The 27,949-nt window shown below is 36.2% G+C and overlaps 1 protein-coding gene across 2 annotated transcripts; it reads left to right on the forward strand.

The window, feature by feature from the left end:
- Nucleotides 1-548: 548 nt before the first annotated feature.
- LOC127456083 (homeobox protein aristaless-like 4) lies at nucleotides 549-27,293 on the forward strand. Of its 2 annotated transcripts, XR_007899788.1 has the most exons (5): nucleotides 549-1,830; nucleotides 16,118-16,431; nucleotides 22,439-22,564; nucleotides 23,321-23,700; nucleotides 23,811-27,293. XR_007899788.1 is itself a non-coding variant. In XM_051724398.1 (4 exons), exons 1-4 carry the CDS (start codon nucleotides 1,500-1,502, stop codon nucleotides 23,636-23,638), a joined length of 1,089 nt encoding a protein of 362 aa, XP_051580358.1. In that variant the 5' UTR covers nucleotides 549-1,499; the 3' UTR covers nucleotides 23,639-27,293. The 2 variants fall into 2 exon arrangements, 1 of the variants encoding a protein (XP_051580358.1); XM_051724398.1 differs by having other exon boundaries at nucleotides 23,321-27,293.
- Nucleotides 27,294-27,949: the final 656 nt, after the last annotated feature.

Here is a 27,949-nt window from a genome sequence, read left to right on the forward strand (position 1 = left end):
TATTCACATAAAATATAATGAAATGTATTGGGTCACGCAGGGAATTCTGGGAACGCCAGATTACTGTTTTTTTACTGTATTTTTAACAATAATTTACTGTAAAAAGTACATGTACTCTCTTGTTAAACATAATATAAATTTTAACCGTTGATTATACGGGAAAACCATACTTTTTACATCTAAAAATATTTTTTATTTTTTACAACATTTTACCTTAAACTACATGTATTGACTTTTAAAATATTTTTTTTTTAAATTGCGTATATTTTACAGTAACTACTCGTTAACCAATTTACGTTTTTTACTGTAGCATTTTTACAGTCTTTTACCGTTAAAATTACTGACATTTTTTGCAGTGTAGACTATGTATTTTTTTTAATAACTGTTCAATAAGTTAAAGGATGGTATTTTGGGTAAAAAGCCCCCTTGTTGCAGGGGTTAAAGGCCCCTATAAAACACATTGTTTTTCTTTGGTGGTGGGAATAGATTTGTAATTAAAAATGTTCAAAGTGGGCTGACTGATCCAATTACAATGGAGATACGTTTGTTTATAGAATACTTGAGATGTTATGAAATGCCAAATGTGACTGAAATGAACAGAACATTTCTAAAGTGGTTATTTTGAGTAATTTGCCACTTTTTTATTATTAATTTTAATAAAAACAACCTTATGTTATTATTTATTTTCACACAAATGATGTTGCTGCATCAATATTCAATAAAAATAAAAATAAAAAGCACATTTTCCTTAAGGTGTGCCTTTTGCCTAGCTGTACCCTATACTAAGTGTTACATGCTAAATACTAAATTACTCTTTTAGTAGAACTATTAATGGGCTTTACTAAATAAGTTATTAGGTGTACATACAGTAGTTGATTATGGAGCCTTGTGTAATTTCACAGTAACATGAAGATGAACTTATGTTTTCATTTCACTTACATGTAGCCATACATTTCAAAAATGATGTTGAACAGAAATAGATATAGAAAAGAAAATAATAGAAATAAAATAGAATGAATGGTTAGCTTGAACCATTAAATTAAAGTATGTCGAAAATATATCCTTATGCATAGCATAAAACTGTATGGCTCCATTTGACCCCATGTTCAGTGAGTAGTGTTTCCCTAATTGCATTAATGTCATGAGTTGTGCATCCCACGTGTTAGTTTCTCGTCTTATCCCCTTATCACGACGGGACCACCAACACAGGGCAACATCCTCCATCCAGGCACTTCTCTCTGCCTCTAAACCTTAAAAAGGCTTTTTAGCATTTGCTTTGCCTAGTCTCTGGAAAACATCTGAATCATTTTAACTAACTCCAGCTGTCGCCCTGTTGTGGGTGTGTTAGAAAGTGAGTGCATGGCCGTATCTGAATGAGAGGAGACTCGCGCGAGGGTGACGTTTAGATAACAAAAAAAAAAAAAAAAAAAAAAAAAAAAAAAAAAAAAGAAAGAAAGAAAGAAAAAGTTTGGATATATTTGCGTCTGTTTTTTCTCGGTATGAACGCAGATACGTGCGTCTCATACTGCGATATGACATCCATGGATTCATATTATTCGCCACCATCGGGGCAAGGAAGAATCCAGCAGGCCAATCCTTACAGGACATTCCAGCAGAGTGACTTGAAATATAGTCCCACTTTTCTGCCAGGCAAAGGTCAAGTTTACGGGGACAAGCCGAGGAGCCCTTTCCAGCAGGAGTGCCAGTCACTGGATGATGGCACACAAGAGAGTGCTTATAAGTACCATCTATTCATGCAAAGACCCACATCCAAAACTCCCCCCGAAGACAGCAAACTCCACCAGGTCGGCGCACTTATCTCCTGCTATGGTGAGTGAGCGCTCTCTTGTATTGCCTCTTTGTGGTTATCTAAATGTGCTTAACAAAAGAATATCATTTTAGAATTCCAGTCAGTCACTCTTGTTAAATCGACAGTCTTATGTTTAGCAGGTCACCATAACATCATAATTGTCCCGCATCAGAACTTCTTCAGATTGGGGTGCAAGGGAGGCCTTTAATATTCAGTGTTAAAAACGGATTTTTTCGCTCATCTGTTCCATATATAAACGTTCAAAAAAGACTACAAATTATGCACAAACACTCCCTGAATAGCTGTCAAAAGCTTTAGAAAGATATTAAATAGGCTACAGTCACTTCTAAAAGTAAATTTATTTTTCACAGCAGTCTAATTGACAAGATAATTGACACATCATCTGGGATTTTTGCACATGATAATTCACATGATAGCCCTATATTTTAAGTTAATAAATCGAACAGGCCTAAACGTCATTCCCAAGGTTCGCATTTACTACTCAAGGTTTAGTTGCATCTGAAGATTTAAGTAACAGAAGTTTTCTGTTTTATTTAATGAACTGCATCGCTGTCGACGAGGAAGAATAATATTAGCTGAATAAATGTTACCAATATTCAATGTTGATTCATTTATTCACTGTGTTGGCCTATCATCGTCAACACATTTTGCCCCTTAGAATCCACATAGTTATCCAAATCCACTCTCATTTTCGTCTGTTATTTGTCACAGAGCAAAGGCCTTTTATAATTGTCACATTGACCTCAACAGTGGCATGAAATTCCATCTTTGTGGTTGTAAATCACTCATGGCTTTTTACGACGGATTGACTAGGCCCGTGAAAATGGGACACCGACTGTCTCATTAAAAGTAGCATAGGCCTAATTAATTATAATTTAAGGCAGGTTTGTTATTACTTAATGCATTGTTTAGTTTTTTTCTTTACGTCACTCAATAATTTCGCTACGCAACAATTTTCTTATTCAATTTGAACTGTCTGTTTATGACGGAAACTCAGATTTTTATTTTTTTTTGTCATATTGTCATAATTTATCATCTTTAAAAGTTTACATTATTAGCCTTTTTTCTTTATTAAAAAAAAAAAAAAAAAAAAAAAAATTATTGGGGATGACAACCCAAACATGCGATCCGTTAGAAACATGCATCATCAAGTTTATTATTATTTATTAATAATAAAATGCCCTCTAATTTCAAAAGGCTAGGGTACAACAGTCAAGTTTTCGAAGCTCTTTGTTTAAAAACACTAATGTCTGAAACTTGGTGTGTGTGTTATGAAGGAGGGAGTGCAACATTAATATAGGCAAACACAGAAATAGCGAGAATAAAATTAAATCTTATTATTTCTTATTATTTATATAATTATTAGTCTATTAGAAACTGTAATAATCGAGATTTGGATTAAGATTTATGTGCATTTAATTAAGAAGTATATAGTGAGGGCAGGGTGGCACATTTTTTTATACTTTGTTGTATATCTCTGGTTGAACAAAAGTTAAGATACCCCAATTAGGTGCAAATTAAAGCTTAAATTCTTGGGTAAAAAAAAAAAAACAAAAAAAAAAACAAACAAAAAAAAACAAGCACATTCAACCAAATATTTTTTGACTTTAGTTAATTAATGGTCAATGTTATGTTGTGCATTTGTGCCAACCAACCCCATACTGAAGTTGGTTGGCACAGATTGTGGGGTTGGTTGGCACAGTTTTAAAACAATATAGTTTTAAGAGAGAAGCAACACAGAAAAACATACAACAATTTATTTGAAACCAGGACAACAGAACAACACATGTTTGTATTCTGTCATTAAAATGAGTAATGATTATGTAATTGGTATGATTTTATTAAAATGCTTATGATTAATATATACAAATGTGCAGTTTGAAATTAATACAAACAGTTTTTAATGATTTAAACTTGTATAAATATGTACATCTTAAACTTGTTTTATATAAATGTAAAACATTTTTAATCACATAAATGAAAGAAACTAATTGTATCATTGGCTTGGCTTTAACCTTGTGTGTGTAATAGGTCTCTTTACCAACTCAATACCTTAATATTTACACTATTTACCAATTTAACTTTATAACATAAAATAATATAAAATGATAATAATAACAATAATACTTATTGTTACTATAGTTATTTTTTTATTATTTTATGTTATGTATGTGTGTATTTAAAGGTATTTTGTTGGTAAATAGTGTGAATGAAGGTTATGAATTATTATCATATTTTATACTCAGTGTAATAACCCACCCAAAACCCAATCTTCCAACCAACCCCAAAATCCATTTGTCAATCAACCCCACTCAAACTCTTTTGATAAATGATGTCAGCCAGCTAGCATAGCTACTCACAGGCCAACAAATCTTATATCAAAATATTTCTGATTCCCATCACTATTAACTAAAATTAATATATTAAAAAATATTTCTTGGTATTATTTCTATTATATATATATATATATATATATATATATATATATATATATATATATATATATATATATATATATTTAGCAGTTTATTTTTGTTTTGACAGATAAAATAAAAAGTTGTCTTCACAATAACAGATTTTTACATTCAGATGCCCTTATAGAATAAATCAGTTAAGAAAATTAAAAAGTTAACATTTAGATATTACACTTTTGTGAAAATAAAAATTTAAAATGACCAGAAATGAACTCCGACCAATCCCTGTAGCCAACCAACCCCAGTTTCCCCTCTCCTAAAAGAGTAGATTTAGTTTTACAATCATTGTCATTGTTGGATGTCATGTCTTTTTCCTCTTTATTAATAATTTAATTCAAATGGGGCTCAGGGAGCTAAAACTTTCAGTATTTATTGTACTATTTTCCCTTCAAACTGAAAAGAGGATTTTGCACAAATTAATAGGCTGTATGAAGATGATGATGCAGTGTTATTTATTACTTAAAAAATGTGATCTTAAATTTATATTGACTGTATGAATATACTAGAAAAATATTTACTTTACATAAACCTTGAAGTTTTTTTTAATAAATACTACCTCTCATGTGACATTTCAGCCATGTGTCAATGTGAAATATTTAAGAAAGATTTTTGCAGTCTAACTGGAAACAGTAACACATTTATTTATTGGGGGGGGGAACTTTTGTTAAACTGCTATTAAGTTGTTAAAATGTCAATAGTATCACAGTCCAGTGTGTCGGCAGACATGGATATATTGGGAGAAAATCACTAAGGATTTTTTGCATGGATATTTTATCGGTAGATGATACACAAACAGTGGTATACTTCGGTTTGAAAATGAGCACTATTCTGTTCCCACACCATTCCTGCAGTGTATTTGTGGTCTGTGCTGTAGATGTTTAGGGTAAGATCTGGCCTCAAGCATATCCTAAATGACTAGTCAGAGAACTTTAAGAAGCTGAGAAACATAGTGTAAGTCTGGGCTACTGCATTTCATCCAATGTTGAAGAACACAGGATCGTAAACTGAGCTGTGTGATTTTGACACCTAGATCCAAAATAAGCGGGAGACTAGTTCTTTCCAGATCAGAACCCCATGAAATTACAGTATTCATAACACAGAGGGCAATATAAACTTTTAAAGATAATTTCTAATGATATATAAGAACTTACTTGAGTATCTATTTGGACTCATTTGCATCGGGCCCTAGAATTTCAGTCAATATTATTCCGGTTTTATTGTACTAATAATGCAATTTCCAAAAGAGGAAAATACCAATATGCTTTAATGCTGTAATCTGTCATTTAAAATTTGGATATATTACTGGGAACATTAATGATCTTAATAAAGCACCGCAGCAATGCATGAAGCCTCTCCAAAAGACTGAGTGATTTATGGTTTGTACCACTAGGGAGTAGGGCATTATTCAGAGGCAGATGTGTGGTATGGACTCCCAGAGTTACCATTCATGTTTTTGTGCTCAGCATGATCTGTACCACTGGGAGCCCTAACACCACAAGCAGTGACTGGTTTACATAACATTTCTTTACAAAATGGCCTGTATAAATAAACCAGCATTAAACAATTGATGGGATATTAAGTCAGGGCATTGTTTTATATCTAGAAAGACAATCTCGGCGGGGCCTGAAATTTTCAGGTTTTACACATACAGTATGACTAATTCTGCACATTGTTTTCTGGCAAATTGGTTAATTCTGTTGATAATAGAAAGAAAAAAACCCACATTTAAAATTAAATTGGAACATTCTTAATCCAAATAAATCTGTGAGTACATTAATATACCATGTCCAAGACTCATATGCAGATTCAGCTATGAGTGAAACACTTTGCTCTTCAATGTATGCAATGAAAATAACATTTACATCCCCTTGATGAGCTATTTTAAGTCATAGTAAGCATCTGAGAGTGAAATATGGGAGACAGAAACCTGGCTCAGTTTAACTTCTGCTGTATAGGGAAGTTATATGTGAGGTAATTTATCAGGAGCTAAGATTTAACAGAAATGCTCTCTGGGTTTCCCACAGAATTCACATTCCTGTGCAGCTTGCATGCATTGATCTTCACATGGGAACATCTGGAAGTTTTGCTTTTGAACAGATACCAGTGTCTTCCAAAACAGTAAATTTCCCAAACATTTAATGAGAGTAGAAGGTTAAATAAACGCTCATCAATTGCTTGAGATTTTATGATTGGAGACCCAAATGTTCTTTATTTGTTTAGAAGTTTAACTTATTTGTTGGTTTTAAATCACAGTAAGAGGATAACATCTCAATCTTTTACTGAGAGTTAAATAATGAAAAATCTTTCCTTCATTTGCTTAGTTAATGACATTATTATATGATGTAATAAGTAACATGAATGTCATTCTACCATTATTTGAATATAAGCAGAGTTGAAAACTCCCAATAATATAGATACTGTACATAAATTCCTGTTTCTCTCTGACAGTCACTAACCCCATGCCCTCAGCATTTTTCCAACTGATTTACAGCGTGTAATATAAGTGGTGCTGACCCAGACTATCACATTCTATAAAAGCTAACGGGTGTCCTGCCACTTTACAGCTAGTTAAATTACACTTTGATGTTTTTCTCCTTGTTTCTTACAGTGATTAAATAGCCGCTCCTAGTAAACATTTGACCTCTGCTAATTCAAAGAGGCACCAAACTCCTTTAGCAGGGAGCCAATCCTCTCAGGTGAATGACTGGTACAAACATATGCTCCAATTAAAATATCTGCCTTGGTTTGAAGGGTTGGGAAGGTTACTTTTAAAATGTATTCCACTACAGATTACAGAATACATGCTGTAAAATGTAATTTGTAATGTATTCCTTTAGAATACTCACCGTCAGTAATATAATCTAAATACTTTGGATAACTACTTCAGCACTGGTAGATTTTTTTCACTTATTTTTGACAATAAACAAGTGAATAACGTGTAATATATTATATATATATTACCTCAGAACATCTTCATCCTTAGGTAACCCCCCATTCCGAGGGGGCCATATTACCCCAAGGGTACAACTTTAACTATACACTTCAGAATAAAATAATATATTTTTTTCCCCCTCAAATCTAAGTTAATTATTCTTCCCTTAAGTCCCCCATGAACAAATATACCTTTCATATTTAACGTTATATAAAGACACAGTTCACTATTTTCAAATATCAGAAAATTAGATAAATTCACCTAAAAACTGTTCTGATGGGGTTACTCTCACAAATACCATTGCTCAGATGAAATATCAACATGAAGTAGTGCACACGCAATTTCTAAATATGCTAAAGTGAGTTTTGACGCATCTGTGGTCAAGAACAAAGTTAAAGGTGGCGGGGTCATTTTACACCAGGTGGTGTCTTCCTGCATATTCCCCTACTTAAAATAATAAATAAAAATTAATATAAATATTTATTTCATCACAGAGATTTGGTCACTGTGAAGGTTGGGGAGTTGAGTAAAATTAACTATGGTTTTACTATAGTAATATTGTAGCAACCATGCTTTTTGGCAGAAGCCATAGTTTTAATGCAATTCACCATGGTGTTACTACTGTAATATGGTGTTAATATAGTAATCATGTTTAATTTTGTGGTTACTATGATTTCACTACAAAATGCCGTGGTGATACTATGGTTACTGTAGTAAAACCATGGTTTATTTCTGTAAGGGAAGGTTAGGTTTAGGGGTTGGGGTAGGTGTAGGTGCTGCAGTGATGCCACTATACTGTATATATTTGTATTTAATTAGTGGTGCAAATAGCATCTAACATTATTTGCACTTAGTGCACAGAAGATGCTTTTTGTTGCTATTTACACTTAGTGCAAATAGCCTCTGCCATAGGTTAACTATTTCTGCTGCTCCAAACTAACTTCAAAACCACACAGAATGATCCTCAATGACGTCAGATCCATCTTTTCACCCATAACAGTGTGAGAGCGCCCTCTGTCTTCTTGTATGAATGTAACACATCAAAAGAAAGTGTTTCACCGCTGTTTAAATGCTGCTCAGATTGCACCATTTATATAAATAAATGTTTTCCAATTGAATAGACTAAATATTAAATTATAAAAAAAATACAATAAAATACAAAGAAAAAATACTTTTTGAAAGTAACTGTATTCTGATTACCAATAATTTAAATTGTAACTATAGTGGAATACAGTCACTAATATTTTGTATTTTAAATACCTAATGCCATTACATGTATTACGTTATTCCCCAAACCTGGTCATAATCAATATGAATTGTCACCCTGTAACCATACGATTAATGAAACAAAACAACGGGTCATATGTGTATGCCCCAATATGCTTGCAAACATACAGTATGTTTTTTTAAACAGAGCTGATTACAGTTTACAAGACTGGAGGTTTTTTGAAATACCTTAGGACTGATATGGAATGTTTTACCTGCAAAGGAAGAGCTATATATTATTAGATTGATTATCTTTTAATCAAGGGGAAATATATGCATTTCTTTATTTCTAAAACTATTGTTATCTCTGGTTTGTATATGAGGATGTAGGCAGGCATTGGCTTGATTGTGGTAAGGGTAAACTGACTTTGGCTGGCGGCCCAAAGGTCGCACGTTGAACCCTTATAGGAGGTGATCATGAGCTAAAGAGGTACAGAGACCCCCTTTCAGTGTTCCCTTGAGCAAAATGTTTCATGGCTATGTTTCAGGGGGACTGTCCCTGAAGTGAATGTGCTGCAAGTCATTGTGGTTAAAGGCATCTGCTAAATGACGAGTAACAATTGCACAATACAGCTAAGTCAAAGCACTGTTGAATTCTTTGAAGAAAAAGGTCCTTTGTCAAAGAGTGCTGTTATATATCATCTGTAAATGGCCAGGCACACACAAGCACAAAACCTGTATGTTAACAAGGTTCTCTGCAATTTTTCTAAAAACTCTTTCTGCAACTTTTTTTTAAAGAACACTGTCTCATGAAATGTTTATCTCAATGCCAATGGTTAGATTCAGCGTTCCATATGGCACACAAATAGCAACACAAATCTCCAAACATTTGGACAATTATCAAACCAGACTCTTGCTGTCAATGTGAAAATGGAAGCCAAAACCATGGAGCTTTGGCTCTAAAATGCTAAATATGCAATGGCACTGTTTGGAAACATTGCTGGTAGGCAGATTTAGCATAACAAAGTCAAAACATCGGGGAGGGACTAAAAGTGCTCGCCACAGCAAAAAAGTCACAGAAAATGACTTTTATGCCAAGAGAGCGAGGAGAGACGAACCCTCAAAGAAACAGAAGAGAGTGCTGATATGTGTAATTAAGGAGTAGCAAAAGTACAACCACTGTATCAGATATGGTTGAATCAAACTGAAGCATTGTATGAAGTGCACATCTCTTGACTATTAGCCCTGCTAGTTAAACAATATCTTTGGCATAAATAATGATACATTGAGCGTAACCATGCAAGAGGAGGTAACATGGGATTGTCACTGATGTGAGTTAATGTCCCAGCACTAAAAAAATAGCTGCACCCCAACTGCCCAAAATGAGGTCAGCCTTAAAAAACAAGGGCAAATCCATGTTCAGTGTCGTGTTCAGTGCCACTTTTTTCAGTTATTTAATTTTGCTATGAATAACAATGCCTTAGCTTTAAGTTCGTTACAGATATGAATAAATTTATGTTCTAACTTGACTTATGACAGGGCAGTCTTATAAGGGAGGCATCACCCTAGCAATGTTTTGCGTTCATCATGAAAATGTCATTGTCATTCTGTTCTCACCTCAGTTTGGATGATATTGTCTTAGGCTCAGCAATCTTCCAATATTATTGTGTGTTTAACTGCTATATTTATAAATACATTAATTTAGTTACATTATACAATCATATCAATATTTTAGATCCCCTGACCATAAACCTAACCACTTATTAACAATATAAAAATGTAGCATACAGGTAAATGCAGTCACAATAATATTAGTTATATTACACTGTTATATAGTTTTTTTTTAATATAAAGTGCCTAACCCAACCCCTATGCCTAAACTATATATATATATATATATATATATATATATATATATATATATATATATATATATATATATATATATATATATACATAAAGAAGCACTATAAAAGTTAAGGCCACCATTTTTGATTGTTTAAATGAGTGTGTGTCAGGAGATAGGAACTATTAGAGCAGATAGGAATGTTGATCAATAAATAAAGACTTAAATTTAGTTACATTTAAATCTGTTGCTCACAAAAAATGTTTGGATAATACGACCTGGAATATAGCACACGAATAGAGGATTACTTTTATGATCACTTTTATGGTGCTTTTCAAAAAGTTTTAACCACAACACAGACATTCTGAAAACTCCCTTTGTGCCCCACGACAAAGAAAGTAAAAATTAAACAATAAACCAATTAGTAAATAATGAAAGAATTTTTAAATAATTTCATTTTATCCAGACTGACATTTAAAGGAATAATTCACCCAAAAATAAACATTCTCTGATCCTTTACTCACCCTCATGCCAGCTCAGATGTGTATAACTTTCTTTCTTCTGCTGAACACAAACTAAGATTTTTATAAGAATATTTCCACTCTGTAGGTCCATACAATGCAAGGGAATGGTGGCCAGAACTTTCAAGCTCCAAAAATCACATAAAGGCAGCATAAAAGTTAACAATAAGACTCCAGTATAAATCCATATCTTCAGAGGCGATATGATAAGTGTGGGCGAGAAACAGAGATCCTTAGAGTTTTAAAGGTCTGGTCACCAGTAATTTGCATTGAAAGGACCAATAGAGCTGAGATATTCATCTAAAAATCTTCGTTTGTGTTCAGCAGAAGAAAGAAAGTCATAAACATCTTGGATGGCATGAGGGTGAGTAAATCATGAGTTCATTTTCATTCTGGGGTGAACTATTCCTATAGACCAAGGGCAACGTTTTGGCGGTGCAGGCAAAAAATTCGTCATTTCAACATTTCGTCATGAAAATGTGTTGCTTATGAATATAATCCAAGACCAGTATTCCTCAAACTAAAGGAAGACATAAAAGGAACTGATCATACAGTAAAACATGTAGAAAGATAAAGTGATATATCAAGTGGCTATCCTGTGCAACTTCAGTGAATCTATCAGGATATGCCAAACATGAGCAGATAAAGTTAAGCTTGGATGCCCCAAACACCCATATGTCTTCGACACAGCCAACCCTGCTGTTGAACACAACATCACTGTAGAGCTGGGTTCAACTGCAGCAACGCCTTCCAAAATGGTCAGAAATCTAGGGGTAACCATCGATAACCGCACGATCACGTAGATTTACACTCTACAATATCAGGAAAATAAGACCCTTCCTCTCAGAACATGCCACACAACTTCTTGTTCAGTCACTTGTCATAACTAGACTGGACTACTGTAATGCTCTCATTGCAGGCCTCCCTGCATGCACAATTAGACCCCTGCAAATGATCCAGAATGCAGCAGCATGTCTGGTCTTTAATCAACCAAAGGGAGCGCATGTTACACCACTACTTGTCTCTCTTCACTGGCTGCCGGTTGATGCATGTATCAAATTCAAGGCTCTGATGCTGGCATACAGAACAGTCACTGGGTCTGCTCCAGCATACCTAAAATCATTTCTGCAGGGCTACGTTCCCACCAGAAGCCTGCAGCACCAAAACACTTTCCCGGACTTTCAGTTTCACTGTACCATGTTGGTGGAATGACCTTCCTAACTCCATCCGTGAAGCAGACTCACTCTCTGTCTTCAAAAAACAGCTAAAAACACATATTTTCCATGAGCACTTAACCATTCACTGATAATATACAGTGGGTCAAATAAGTATTGAACACGTCAACATTTTTTTCAGTAAATATATTTTTAATGAGGCTATTCACATGAAAGTTTCACCAGACATCAGTATTAACTCAAGAAATCTGCAAATGTAAAGAATTCACAACATTGAAGTCCATAAATAAAGTTATGTGTAATAAAGTGGAATGACACAGGAAAAAAGTATTGAAAACGCTAACTGAAATTTATTTAATACTTAGTGGAGAAGTCCTTGTTTGTAATGACAGCTTCAAACGCTTTCTGTATGAAGAAATTAATCGGCCACAGTATTCAGGTGTGATTTTGGCCCATTCTTCTAAACATATTGCCTTTAAATCTTGAAGATTCTGGGGGGCCCTCTTGTGAACCTTGATCTTTAGCTCTTTCCACAAATGTTCAATTGGATTCAAATCAGGTGATTGACTGGGCCATTCTAACACCTTGATTTTTTTTCTCTGAAACCAACTGAGAGTTTCCTTTGCTGTATGCTTTGGATAGTTGTCCTGCTGGAAGGTCCACCCACATCTCATCTTCATTATCCTGGTGGATGGCAGCAGATTCTTCTCAAGAATCTCCCGGTAAAGGGCTCCATTCATCGTTCCTTCAATGGAGTCTTGCGCGGTGAGCGTGCATAAAGGCCATGGCGGTGGAGTGCATTGCCTATTGTTTTCTCTGTGACGATGATACCTGCTGCCTCCAAGTGTTTCTGGAGCTCTTTCTGAGTGGTCCTTGGCTCTTGGGCTACTCTTCTGACTATTCTTCTGACTCCCTGGTCAGAAATCTTGCGAGGAGCTCCTGTGCGTGGCCGGTTGATGATGGAGTGATGTTGCTTCCACTTGCGGATAATGGCCCCAATGGTGCTTACTGGAAGATTCAGAAGTTTTGAAATACGTCTGTATCCGATTCCATCAATATGTTTCGCAACAATAAGGTTGGGAGAGCTCTTTGCTTTTACCCATCATGAGATGTTTCTTGTGTGACACCTTGGTAGCGAAAAGCCTTTTTATAGACCATCAATTTACTAACCCAGCTGATATTAATTTGCACAGATAGGAGGTATAATTACTTTCTAACTACTTACGGATTTCAGCTGGTTCCTTGCTTTACCTTGCCTTGGAGAACTGCTTTTTCTTTGCGTGTTCAATACGTTCAATACTTCATGTGTCATTCCACTTTATTACACATAACTTTATTTATGGACTTTAATGTTGTGAATTCTTTACATTTGCGGATTTCTTGAGTTAATACTGATGTCTGGTGAAAATTTCATGTGAATAGCCTCATTAAAAATATATTTACTGAAAATGTTTTTGACGTGTTCAATACTTATTTCCCCCACTATATATATATATATATATATATATATATATATATATATATATATATATATATATATATATATATATATATATATATATATATACAACAGTTAGTTCTGGTCCTCGAATCTGATTGGATGAGAGACATTCCATGAGCACTGATGGTCTGACACCATCAGCACTCCGACGCTTCACTGTGTGTATCACTCCGCTTGTGTTCGTACCGTTCAGGCCTGTGGCCTCGTGCCTGCGGCCAAATCACAGCAGTGCTGATTTAGGACCATATCGCACTCTTGCTCGTGTGATATTGCTTAAATACAACAGTTCAATGAACAAGTAAATTAAAAAAAATTAGGAAAAACTGAGTATGGTCCTAAAACGCATTTGTGCATGGAACTACTTTCTTATGAGACGGATCAGAATCTGCCATTGCTGGTTCAAACCAAATGATGATTCCTAGCCTCCGTGCGGCCAAATCACAGCAGTGCTGATGTAGGGCCATGTTGCACTCTTGCTCATGTGATATTGCTTAATATATATATATATATATATATATATATATATATATATATATATATATATATATTGCACTCTAATCTGTCTTGAATACTACTATGTTGATGCTAGTCTCCTTAAGATGAATCGCTTATGTTGTATTATTCCTCTTTTGTTAGTCGCTTTGGATAAAAGCATCTGCCAAATGAATAAATGTAAATGTAAATGTTTAAGGAGATCATGGGAACGCCTTATAGGCAGAGTGTGCTCCATGGCTTTTAACAGGCATGTTTTGATTATTTACTTACAGTCTGTGCATGTTTGTACTCTCATCAAGACTCTGATTCGGGCTTTTAAAATCAAGAACAGAAAATAAAGAAAGGCTTGTTATTTGTTGTAAGAAGCACTTTAAATTTAAGGTGACAGCAGAGCCCTGTTTATGTGCCCTCTTTAAGTAAAGAATATTTGTAAGGAGTAGATTACAGGTTTTGTGAGTGTTGTGGCTTCAGTGTTCATTTCCCTCTGCACTTTAGACATGTGATGATCAGTACTGCTTCAGTTTTAAGACGAGTTATTTATACGTAAGTATTGTATTGGACTGAGAAACAGGACAGGAAAAAGCCTCTTTCTCTGTATTTTGTCTAGATACAAACACAAAAATATTCACCTTGCTTATCAAATTTCTAGAAATAAAAAAGTGCAAACTTGCATGGAAAAAAAGAGCCCATGAAAAAATGGGCCTATAATTTTTTTTCAAAGTGAGCTGTAAAGCAAATTGTTTTTAGTTGTAAATGATGTAATACAGTCAACAGGAATGCATATTTTATTAACCATACACCATAACCCAAACCCTTAACCTAACCGTCAGTGTTGTCAAAATGTTATCTAAGAGGGAAAATGTAACCTCCGAATCAAGCTCATAATTGATAATGTGAAAATGATGATTAATTCCTGGCTTCCTTGGGTCCATAACCTGTGTCTTTGTGGCTGCTTGCGCAACATGCTACCAGTTGCACCACAGGAAAAGGTAAACACATTTGAATTGATGCAAAGATGTGTGATGGGATATGGCGCTTGTCAGTAAATCAATGTCAGGGTACCGGGATATTTGGTAGCAACAAGTCAATTTCCTGTGTGATCATGTAAATGAAATTTATGTTTTAGAACAAAATGGGAAAGTCTATTCAAGTAATGTTAACCTCACATTTTACTCATAAATTTAAAACTGCTATTCTCTAAATCCCTTACAAATTCCTGAGGCATGGCGAATAGCCGTCCTGGGGTGCGTTTCCTGTACAGCGACGTAACTCACTGCGTAACCACCGTAGTATGATGCATCGTTGTAGAAATTAACTACCTAGTCAAGACTGTTTCCTGAAACCGTCGTAACTATGTTGCACACCCATCGATGCGTACCCACATTGGTAGAGCTGTCGTTAATGACTCAGGGAGTGGAGTAATAACTTCCGCAAATGTAAAATTATAATAGCTCATTTACACATACACCAGAAAGCAGTTTAATTCGAGAAAGCTGCTGAAGTCACGAAAGCTGCGTGCACTTTGTAATGCGACAGATGCATTGCGCTGCAATAAAAGAGTGTTTCCCTCTATATTAGACTTCGGTGTTCCCCTACATTTGCGCATATGCACATGCGCACTCTTCAAAAACATATTAACAGCACTTCTGCGTTAACATAAACACATAAAAGCTGTGTTCTCCGCTTTTAATCCCTTAAATGGCTGCACTCAATCCGCTTTCTGAAAACCCCCGGAATAAATTGTTTCCTTAAAGCATGTAAACGTGGTCAAAAATTACAGAATTAAAGATATATATATGGAATAAAAGATACAGAAGCCTCAGCTAAGTCAAATGATGTTCACACAGCAAACTAACAAGGAACTATGCTTCTAACCACAGGTGGAGAGCTGTAGTTCCAACCACACAACTTTGCGATGTTGTTTGCTAATATTCGTTGGAACTATAGTTTCAGGAAACTACAAATCGTTGAACTATGTTGATATCAGTGGAGCTTGCAACCATAGTGTGGCTAACGATGCTTTTGTGAAATGCACCCTTGGTTGGCCTTCATACTGATGACATGACTAAGTAGTTTTATATTCACATGCTAAACTGATATATCACGAGTAATGCAGGGAAATATGTCTCTTCTCAGGTAAAGACGGCACTGGACTGACAGACACAGAGTTGCCTCAATCTGCCGATCCCACAGGTATGGATAATAGTTACATCGATGTGAAAGACTCTGGAGTCAAAGGCCCTTCAGAGCATCCTGTCTCTGAGCTTGGCAGTCCTCTGAACAAAAGTGAACCTGAGAGCAACAAAGGCAAGAAGAGAAGAAATCGTACCACTTTCACCAGTTACCAACTGGAGGAGCTGGAGAAGGTTTTCCAGAAGACACACTACCCAGATGTCTATGCCCGGGAGCAGCTGGCTCTCAGAACGGATCTCACAGAAGCAAGAGTGCAGGTAGGGTAAGCCTTGTCGAAGTCTTTCTAGCAAGTCATTCCACTGGTGGCCATCTTTGGAATGCTCTCAGGAAGCTATTTCCAGTCATGAAAGTGTAGCTCCTATCTACTTGAATGGGGGAACACCAAAATCTCTAAAATGGGTGGATAAGATTATGATCAATAAACATATTTCAAATCAGCAGTAAAATCTGACAACACTGGAATCATAAATTGTGCTTCTTTATCTCAGATTACCCAAAAAAAAAAAAAAAAAGTCACTGCTTATTTAGCAAATGCGCATGCACATTCTCAAATTGATTGACAGGCCATGTCTGTATCAAAAAGGTGATCGGCTCTTCTTCCATGTAAGGTGGTATGAACGATGGGTGTTCCAATTTCTCCCATTCAATTTAATAGAAGTGGCCTATCTGCTAAATAGTCTCTAGCCTGGTCAGCTGAGCTTTGCAGAAGACCAATGTTTTTGTCGAGAAAATGAAATCAGAATCTATCACCTCTTTTCCATTGAGATGAGCTGTTAGAATGGAACAGTGCTGTTCTGTACCAATTTGAGCTCTTTGGCAGGGCTACGGTTTTGTTTTCATCATGGGACTACAAAAATAGAATTAGATAGGGCTGACTGAGCAATGGACCCTTTTCAAAGACCTGTTATGACACATTTCTTAAATAAATGTAGCAAACTTTTTTATATTTCCAATTTAAAAGATATTTAGTGTAAATTTATAACATTGTACTTGGTATTATATTACCCTGGAATACGTTTTAAAGAAATCAGTTACCACAGATGCGATGAGGCTTCCAACACAGCTGCTGAGGGAGAAAAATTGATTAAATGTTTCTCTCTTCTTACTGCTGTTATCCAGCACTGTGTATTTATATCTTCTTTTGCAAAGCTGTGAAAGTATATTCGTTGATTTTGCTTTTGATTTTGTAGAAAAAACAAAAAATTTAATTGCTGTGGTCCTCCATTCACCGCCATTCAAGTTTAACAGACTATGACGACTTCTGCTTCGCAAACGTGGACATGTGAAAAGGGTCCATCATTAGTTGCCACATCACTGAAGTCATTTCGGGGGGGGGGGATCTAAGATCGGGCCTTCTCTCTTGTTCGAGCCATCTCTCTCCTTGGACAGCAAGCCAAACATGTTTACCATTATCATATTATTTACATCTTCCTAGGATCAGGCAAGTAGGTGAACTCGTGAATCTGAATTAGACAGAGCCTCTGTCACAGAGACAGCTACTATATATCTCATGACACCTATTTCAGTAATGTCTATCAGGTAATAACTGGCATCCAGACATCCTTCAGTTTCATGTCAGTTCATCCCTCCTCTGTCCATTTGATCATTGATGACAAGACCATTTCAAGATACTGTTGGCCTCTGCCAAGTTGAATGAGACCCAGACAAAATGTCTTCATTCTTTGTTCTGAAAAGTAGACAGCAGAGACTATTGCTTTCATGTTCTCATTTCTGTCCAGCCTGTTTCAAAATATAGATCTCCATTCTCACATCATAGCAGAGGTTGGATGCAAATATTTTTCCCCAAACTTCTCGTCCATGTTCAGTGTACCTCTCCACACCACAGGATATTAAGAGGAGTTAGCGAGAAAAAGCATAGACTACATCAAAGTTCTTTTGGCAGGGGGGAAAAACTGTTTAAGATGCCATAATCAATTTCCATGCATTGAATGAGGCATTGTCAGGAACCTGACCATGTTTTGAAGGTACAGTGAAATAACTGCATTTATTTTGAGTCCAAACAGAACCAGCTATCCCACACACATGAGTCTAATTACCTCTGTTGGCTGACAACACAGTGCAGACTCTGTTGAGTGACTACAGGGTTTGACCCGTATTTCAAAAACATACCTACAGACATACGCAATTGAGATGAGCCCCACCCGTTTTTCTCGTATAGTCGCTCTTTCACGCTAACTCTCTCTTTGAACAAACAGGACATTCTTTTTTGACAGACTGTGATAGAAACTTATGTTATAGAGATTAAGAGTATACAGTAGATGACACTGATTGAGGATGTCTTGGATTAAATATTCATACCTAACCTGTGATAATAAAAATAAAATGCTCATAAATGGTCAGAAAGAGGGTAAAATATTTATGGTCAGTTCGAGAAACATTAGTAGATCACAGTTTATTATTAAATTGATCACTCTATGAATCACTGCAAGTTGAAGTTGAAGAGACACTTATACGGTAGACATGCCATTTGTAGGGTGATTTCCCCAATAAGTGTAAACACTAGCTCTTTAGTACTTTTAAAACTTTTCTCTGTTTGTTAAAAGCATATTGACCAGCCTGTAATAGCAACACTGGCTAAAATTACACATTACAAATTTGTAGAACAGTTCTTTATGATATTTCTTTGTCTCTTGCAGGTTTCAACCTATAGTTTGGTCTTAATTGAAGGTCAGTTAACACTAAGATTAACTAACAGCAACAGGAGTTTATCAGTCTCTGAACTAGTAGATGAAGCCAAGAGACCCTACCCGACTCTTATACTTTTTCTACCCTCTCTGGAACATGAACATTATTTTAATGGGCACATACAGTAAGCTGCCTCTGTAGAAGAAGAATCAGCTGCCAATGAAAGACAGAACCAGATGCATTTACCCAGTTTGGAACTCCATAAGTTCTGAATATCAAATTGAGGAGCAGGATAACTTCCTTGTCCTGTTAGAAAATCCAAGTTTTCTGGAATATAGTTTGAAATATCATGTCATGTAAACACTTGTAAACTGATATGTGAGCACATATGTGACCATGAGTGTTCATAGTGTGCTTATACGTAAGTGTGCGTGTGTGTGTGCACAAGGTCCGCCACTCTTGTCTGTGGGTCTGTGAGAGGTCAGAGGGGGCAGCTTTGGAAATCCGGGGGCTTGGTGTCAGGAAATTAAACATGAAATGCAAACAAACTCAAGCCTAAACATTCTCCCATCTCACTTTCAAACATCCTTATTTCTCCTCAGATTTTATGTAAGAGAACAGAAGAAAGAGCAAGGGAAAACGAGTTAATCAGAGAATAATGATAAAAACATAATGGTGGTTAAATGTATGGATAAATGATTTCCGTCTCATCTTTCTTTACAATTTAATATTGTAAATACTTAGTTTACATGTTAAACAAAATGTTTAAAGGTGGAGTGTGTGATTTTGTTGAATGTTTAAATACATTTTCCTATCCCAGTTCAGTATGCAGGGTCACCTATAATTACGTTATTTTTAGGTTAACACTGTCACTCTGAGGTGCTATCAAAACATTGCTGTTTGTTAAAGTATCCCGTCCAGCCCAAAATAGCAACACTGACTCAACCAATGCCATAAGTTTGGGGCGGGACTATCTGTTTTGTCTAACCAATGGCAGATGGTGGAGTGTTTGAGAAACCAGTTTAAAAAACAATTATTATTTTTGCAATTCTGTAGGCAGAAATGACACACTTCACTTTTAAAGGTGCACTCAGTAACTTTTGTCTTTGTGTCATCTTGGACTTATACTGACACCTAGTGGCTTGGATGCAGATCATTTAAAATCAATAGTTTTCAGTTTAAGATGCAATTGTAGAAATTTTGTATTCACAGTCAGCCATAATTACTTTAATCAGTGAGTGAAAGTGTCAAATAACAGCCTGGTTACTGAGATTACGTGAGAAGTATTCGACTGGTCGTGTGATTCGAACATGGCAGCCCCTATGTGGGGAACAGCTTTTATAAGGTTACTGATATGACTGGAGTCTTCATTTTAATGTGAGTGGTCATGATTTCCTATATACTGTATATTGCAAAATTACAATTCATGTTTTTAGGAGTTACATTTTTTTTAATGAGGAACAAATTACTGAATGCATCTTTAATGTTAAAAACATTAACATTGTCCTCCAATTTATCCTCAGCATACCTGTCACCTTTTCCTTAAGGTACAATGTTCAAACTTCAGTAAAGGTAAAATATAAACTACAGAACGCTGATGCTGTTCATGTCATTTATTAAGATTATCTCTGATATCTCTACATTTTGTAGACCAAAGAAAAACAATATAAAGGTCTAAAGACCTGTGCAAAAACAGGGATTATATTACAGAGATTCTTAAAACAGATGACATGATCATAATGGCATTTGGATGCCTTAAGCAGGCCATGACATCGGTCTGAAAGATCAAATTACTTAATATATGAATGGCCCCTAGAACAACTCAAGCTAACAGCTGTACAACTTTTTCACAAGTCAAATACATAGAATGGCATGCATTTGTACCTTTTCTTTTCCCCTATTAATAGAGCATGTATTCTATTATCCTGGCATAATATGTCAACATTTTAGTAGGGCACTCTTAGGACTTATGGAAACTGCGATTCGATTGGACAGAGATCCAACCCACAATACAAGTTTAAAATCTGGTATTGTGCGATTGAGACTGTCACTTTGAACCAGAGTCAATGAATGCATAAGCATGCACAAAGGCATAACTGCTTAAACATGAGACTCATCTTCTGTCCCTAAATTACTCATCAGATGCCTTTAAGTGCAGAGACAATGCACGAGGAAAGTGTTTGTTTGGCCAAGTAGTGATTTGTTCTTGCCATCTGGAAACCAACTTCCATAAATCCACAAAAACAAAAAATTCCTATTCTATGTTGCCATGTGAAAGCGTGTCATTTGTTTCTCCAATAAGGACATAAAGGCAGCATAAAGGTTATCCATACGACTCGAGTGGTTTAATCCTTGTCTTCTGAACTGATACGATTAATTTGGAGTAAAACACAGACCAAAACGTTTTTCCCTTTTCACTATAAATCTTGACATCAGCAGTGTGTACGAAGTGTAACTGAGCTTCAGACATGATTGCGCCAAGGAGACTACAGCTGTCAAGATTTATAGTGAAAATCGAACCATTTCATTCAGAAGACATGGATTAAAACACTGGAGTCGTTTGGATTACCTTTATGCTGCCTTTTTGTAGTTTGAAAGTTTTGGACCCCATTGACTTGCATTGTATGAACAAACACACCTTATAACTCCCATCAAATTATCTTTGTTTGTGTTCCACAGAAGAAAGAAAATCATACAAGTTAAAACAGCATAAGAGTAAATAATGAGAGAATTACAATTTTGGGGTGAACTATTCCTTTAATATGCAAAGTCAACTATAAGTAATCAACCGCTAGGTTGATTTTTCTGAAAAGTTTAAACATTGTGGCTCTGTGGCCTTTCAAAACCTTGCACTGTTTGATCAACCTGTTTGAAAACAATGATTAATTTTTGAAATTCTGTTTGGTGCCACTAGAGGCACAGAAATTTCACACCTCACCATAAAAGCAACCTTGTGGGTTACAACTTTGTTACTATAGTGAAAATAGAGAAAATAATAAAACAGCAACAAAATACTTAAAAAATTCCCTATTGTCTACAAATTATACACTATCAAAACATCTGTAGTGGTTTGAGATCACTCAAATGCACTCAACTGTGGTTTGGGGTTGTTGGTTTGTGTCATGGTGTGCTAACAGCGGATCAGAGCTGGCCTCATTGTGATTGATGAGGTGGACCTGCTCCAGACATGAGCAAGGCTGGACCTGCTGGCTGAGGCGAGACAGAGGAACAGCTTTCAAAGTGCACAGATCCAACCTGTGCTGGCAGGGGAGAGTTCAAATCCATACATAAATAATATAGTGTGGACAGCACATTAAAGACGTCAGCATGAAGAGCCTTGGCAGGGCTTTCATGTGCCTCACGATTTATGGCTTCGCATGTGCTCAGTCTCTCACTACAGGGAGAATCCAGGTCTCGTTAGATAGATTTTAGTAATGTGTACAGTATATGCATTTTCAGTCATTTATATATCTCTAGTACTAATGCAGAAACAATACAATATACAATAATTTGTGTATACAATACAATGCTTCTATTGTAAGCCCTCCAAATCTTGGCCTTTTGCAGAAAGATATTCCAGATATTTGGTGGCATGACCATACTTTCCATTTCCTGCAGGTGTGGTTTCAGAATCGTCGTGCTAAATGGAGAAAAAGAGAACGCTTTGGTCAGATGCAGCAAGTTCGGACACACTTCTCAACAGCCTATGAGCTGCCTCTTACAAGACCAGAAAATTATGCACAGGTAAAAGGTCAAAAAATCAGACTCAGAGGAATCTATAAACATTATAAAGTTTTTGGTTACAGTGTAAAGGCCAAAATACTACTAAGTCTGGAAGTACTTTTTTTGTTCAGACCGGTTCGTGAATCGGATCAAAAAAATTAAAAAAAGTCTCAAATAAACAATTCATTCACGATTTGAAATCTTATGAATGCGCCAAGGAGAGCTAAGATGTATGCAACCTGGTCTCAAAGAATTGAAATGAGTGTTATGTGGTTTGTTGTACATATTGCGGCAGTTTGCTGGTGAAGTAAACAATAGGGGCGCTACAACAACAATTACATTTATTCACTTTTACACAAATCACGAGTAAAACGGCTGATTCTCAGTTCATAAACACTTTTCGCTCTGTTCCACATACAATCCTATCTTATGACATCAAAAAACTTTTACAATAAGGCAAGACTTGTATAGTGATACATTTTAACATTTGCATCACATAACCAACTACATTTACAAGCTTATTCAAGCATGATCCCTCAACACAGTAGCTCAACTATGAATTGTACTTGCAATGTGAAAAGCCGAAGTGTCAACATGTGAGCAGAAAGTGTCATAGAAGCACCACAAAATTACGTAGTGCTTCAGCAATTGTGTTTTTCATCTTACATTTGTTTTGTTTTTTTTACGGTTAGGTTTAGGTCACACAATTTTTATAAGAACTGTCTGGATGAATGTCAAGATTTTCAATGTACGATATCCTCTGTGTTTTTGTTCTAGATTCAAAATCCATCATGGCTAAGTGGCAGCAGTACAGCCTCACCAGTGTCTGGCTGTGTTGTACCCTGTGACACAGTAGCATCCTGCATGACCCCTCACCCTCACTCTGCTAGTGGCTTGTCTGATTTTCTGGGTATGCCCAGCCCTGGTGGGAACATGGGACAAACGCACATGGGCAGCCTTTTTAGCAATCCGGGAGTGGGTGGAACCATGAATAGCTTTGAACTCAACGCTGAACCAGATCGCAAATCCTCCAGCATCGCCAGCCTGCGCATGAAGGCAAAGGAACACAGTGCAGCAATCTCATGGGCCACATGATGCTCTCATCTGGGACACAGAGGACCAGATGACCTCAGCCCTGAGCTGTCAGCACAAAAGAGGTGAAAGTTTATGCCATCTGGAGCCAATATGGACAAGAGAAATGGATACAAGCAGACTTACAATACTCTGCTTGAAGAAACCTTAATTTTTTTTTTTTTTTACATTTTAGAGGATGTGAATGGTGCAGTGGGACAGGGTGTTTAAATGTGAGGAAACTGATGGGCCAGTTACAAAATGAAGATTGTTTTATCAAGAAAATGACTTCTGCTGGACCACCATCAAAAAAATATATCAGTATCTGTAACCACACATAAAGGGTAAAAGTTGACTTTACAAGGGGTTGTGTGTAAATAAGTGGTGGAATGTCAAAAGTGGCACAGTGTTCACTCACATAAATAAGTGGCAATGTTCTAAACACTCCAAAGTCAAAGTCTGAGCTCAATCAGACTGCTCCATTTAGAAAATGTAACTAAATAAAACATCTTATTTGCACTTAGCTACATGAAAACATGCTTGACCAAAATTTTCACATTTCACAATTTTATCTGATTTTTGAATGAAATACCTGCAGGACACACTGCTTTATTGCTTGGTTTAAGTGAGGCTCAAGAAGGCGTCTCTGGCATCAGTTCTTATGCACTAGTCTTAAACAGCTCTGTTAGGATAAAGCAGAATATGGATGCTGTTGAAAAGACTAGTACTGCTGGTCTCCAGTATATTTTGTGCTTTGAAGAGCCTGATCTCATAAAAAAAACAAAAAAAAAACATGACGGTGGCGTAATTTTTGCAAAATTATATAACGTGGCTCCTTACGCAACATGATCACATGGGAAGTTGCCATGTTGCTTGCAAATGTTCCGGTACCCTGGCTGACATCGGCCCATAATGCAGAGTCACTGACAAGCGCCATCTCCCATTCGACATTTTTGCATCAGTTCAAGTGTGCTTACTGTCTCCTGTGACACGACTGAAACTAGAAAGTAATAGTGTTTTCATAATCAGTGACGAGTGTGATTTGGAGGTTCTATTTTCACACTAACCTTACATATTGACTCCATTGACAGTTAGGTATAGGTTTGGGGATAAAGTTAAAAAAATATGTAAAAATACGAAAAAAATATTTACAGCTGAAAACAACTTGCTTTACAACTCGCTTTTGGCGCCCCTCTGTGGGCATTTCACTCAGAAAATGGAGCTCACACGTGCTCTTACATTAAAAAACGAATTCCACCTCGGCCACTGGGGGCAGTGCTTCAAATTTTGGTAAGCACAGACCGAGTTTAGATCAAGAAAAGTTAACCTACTGTTTCCAAATTCAATGTACACGTATCGCGGCAGTTTCAAGGTGAAATGTCCGCTGAGTGGCACTAACAGTGAGTTAAATTTTCTCCAGGATGGATGAGGTTTTAAAGGTTAATGCTCTGTTGAGTTTTAAATCAACAAAACCCAGCTCCCTACCCTAACCGATAGTGCCAGAAAATGCAAAAAAGAGATGAAAAATGCAATTGCTGAAGCAACTACATAATTTATGGTGTCAACTTTAGTGTCAACTTGCGTGCTCTTCAGGACTTGTACCATAGTCCTTTCCATCACAATTTCAATGCTCTTTCAGTTATGTTGAAGTGTGTAATTTCTGCGCAACTAGCGCCACCTAACGGAATTGAAAAATAAACATTTGTTTTCAAACAAAAACTGAATATGCCCCCCCCCCCCAAAGATAGTCCCGTTCCCAACTCACACCATTGGTTGAGTCAGTGTTATTATGTCAGTATGGAAGGGTTGCTCAAAACAAACAGAGAACTTTTTATGGTGCCACAGAGACAGTGTTTACAGTTTTTGATCAATTAACCTACAAATGGCTTACTTACAGTTGTCTCTGCATATTAAGCTGGGATAAAAGAAAGTATTTTAACAAAGAAAAAGTTAAAACTTCAGCTTTAAGCTACTGTGCAATGTAACTACCCCTAAACAAGCATGTAAATGCAACTGGTTATGTAATGCAAATGTCAAAATGCCTTACAAGTCATGCACTATAGTAAAAGTGTTTTGATGTCGTAAGATAGCATTGTGTGAGGAACAGGGCAAAACTGATCATCAGACCTTTTACTCGTTTTATGTGAAATGAAAATAAAAGTGGTCATTGTAGGATTTCACCAGGAAACGGCCACGAAACGTACAACAAGCCACATAAAAACATTTAGCAAAAATTTAGGTATTATAACATATTTCTTTAAGACCAGGAAGGTTTTGAATGCTGGTTTTGGAGAGGCATAACCCTGGCACAGATTTAGTAATAGCCAGTAACTTCCTTCAAAATTCTGTCTCCATACTTCACTTTCTGTGTGGGAAGTTTGCATGGAGCAGCATGGAACCAGCTAGGCCTATCTCAAAAAGAGCACACTAAATAGAAAGGACACTCATCCATTCTACATTAGCCAATCAAGCACTAGGATTGCTCAGAAGAACAGACCTTTTTCATGTGATATCTACTGTGACAGTTTTGGTCATTTGGTCAACAGGCAGATTATGACCTCAAGTTCCAGAAATACTCCCTTTAATCATAGCCACATTCTCTAAACCAGAGGTAATAGGACATTGTTTCCAGATAAATGTTGGAATACTGTGCTTGTTTTGTGTTAGCAGGACAAAGCTCTATCACTTGAGCTGGAACATAAGCCTAACTTCATTAATGTTTTGGCTCAATCTAGCATGTTTTGCACCATAGGGCCTTTGCGCCAGCAACAGACCTTGTGTTTAGTATCAGTCATGGGCTGTGCAGAGTGGGTCATCACCCACAGGCTCTGCTTCTGAAGAGTGGGAAGAGACTCTAGGCTTGGCTGCATTATGGTTCATTAGCCAGTAATGTGTGGCAAGAGGAAACTTGATTAGATTTATTTTTCTTATGCTTTTTATCAGATTAGAGAGAGGTACATTCAAGTTGTTTTAAATTTAGAACTAAATTAATCCTTCAGACCCATTTTATGAGACCATTTAAACATCTAACTGAAAACCATGCGTGTAGTACAAGTCCTGTGGCTGAATTAGTCAAATAATCTGTCAGTTATTGTCTCTTAAAAAATATGAATGGCTCCTCTTCCATAAATCGATGAAAGCAAAAAGCACTTTATAGAGCTTGTGATTGAGAGGAGCTTTAAAAAGCTTAATTTTACTTTAAATTTTACATTCAAAGGTCAACTAGTCTGTCCACTTCTTTCCACATTAAATGCTTAGAATCACAAAGTGAGAGAGGTCTAGTCAGTGATATAAGTTTTATTTTTCTACAGCATGGCACCATTGCTCCTCTATCATTTCCTCAGTGTAAATACTACTGAGACTTGCAGTTAAGCTTTATTTTATCATCAGTTCTTTGTGTTTGTACAGCAAGCACTTTTGATAATATGGTGATGTGCTTATTATGTGTGTTTTAATGAATGAATTTAATGAATGATATAATTTCCTGGTTTGGTCATTATTCTTGATACATAACATAACTAATTTTGTTTTGTAAAATTATGTCTACATTTACCCTGAAAATATTATATGAGTTTGTATTGTATGTCTCTGATGTAATGCAGGCATTAAAGACCAGATGATGTTTTGAAATAAATTAAATTGAGATGGATATGGAAACGCTTACAACTAAATAAACACATTTTGGTTGCAAACATGTATACTTTCATTCCTTTCCTTGAGAAGACAGTAGTTTGTTTTTACAAAAAGGTGTTTGAAGGGATAGTTCAACCAAAAGGCATCATAAAAGGAATCCATAAGGCTCCAGTTTTAATCAATGTCTTCTGAAGTGATCTAATCGGTTTTGGGTGAGAACAGACCAAAATACAACTTCTTTTTCGCTAGAAATCTTGACATCAGCAGTCTCCTAGGCGATCATGATTTGAAGGTCGATTGCACTTCCTAGCACCATCTAGCACGCTGCACATGCGTCAAGCACGAGGAAGTGTAAAAGTAGTCTGTTCTCACCCAAAACCAACTGGATCGCTTCAGAAGACATTGATTAAACCACTGTAGTCTTATAGATTACTTTTATGTTGCCTTTATACCCTTTTTGGTGCTTTTGGAGTTTTAGTCACTATTCACTTGTGTTGTAAGGACCTACAGGGCTGAGATATTCTTCTAAGAATCTTCATTTGTGTTCAGCAGAAGAAAGAATGTCATGCACATCTGGGATGGCATGACGGTGAGTAAATGATGAGAGAATTTTCATTTTTGGGTGAATTATCCCTTTAAGACAAAATTGGAAAAGTATTGTCAGGAAGTCTTATCCACTTCTGAGCTGTCTGAACTTAATAT

The sequence above is a fragment of the Myxocyprinus asiaticus genome, chromosome 18, assembly GCF_019703515.2.
Source record: "Myxocyprinus asiaticus isolate MX2 ecotype Aquarium Trade chromosome 18, UBuf_Myxa_2, whole genome shotgun sequence".
Taxonomy (NCBI): Eukaryota; Metazoa; Chordata; class Actinopteri; order Cypriniformes; family Catostomidae; genus Myxocyprinus; species Myxocyprinus asiaticus.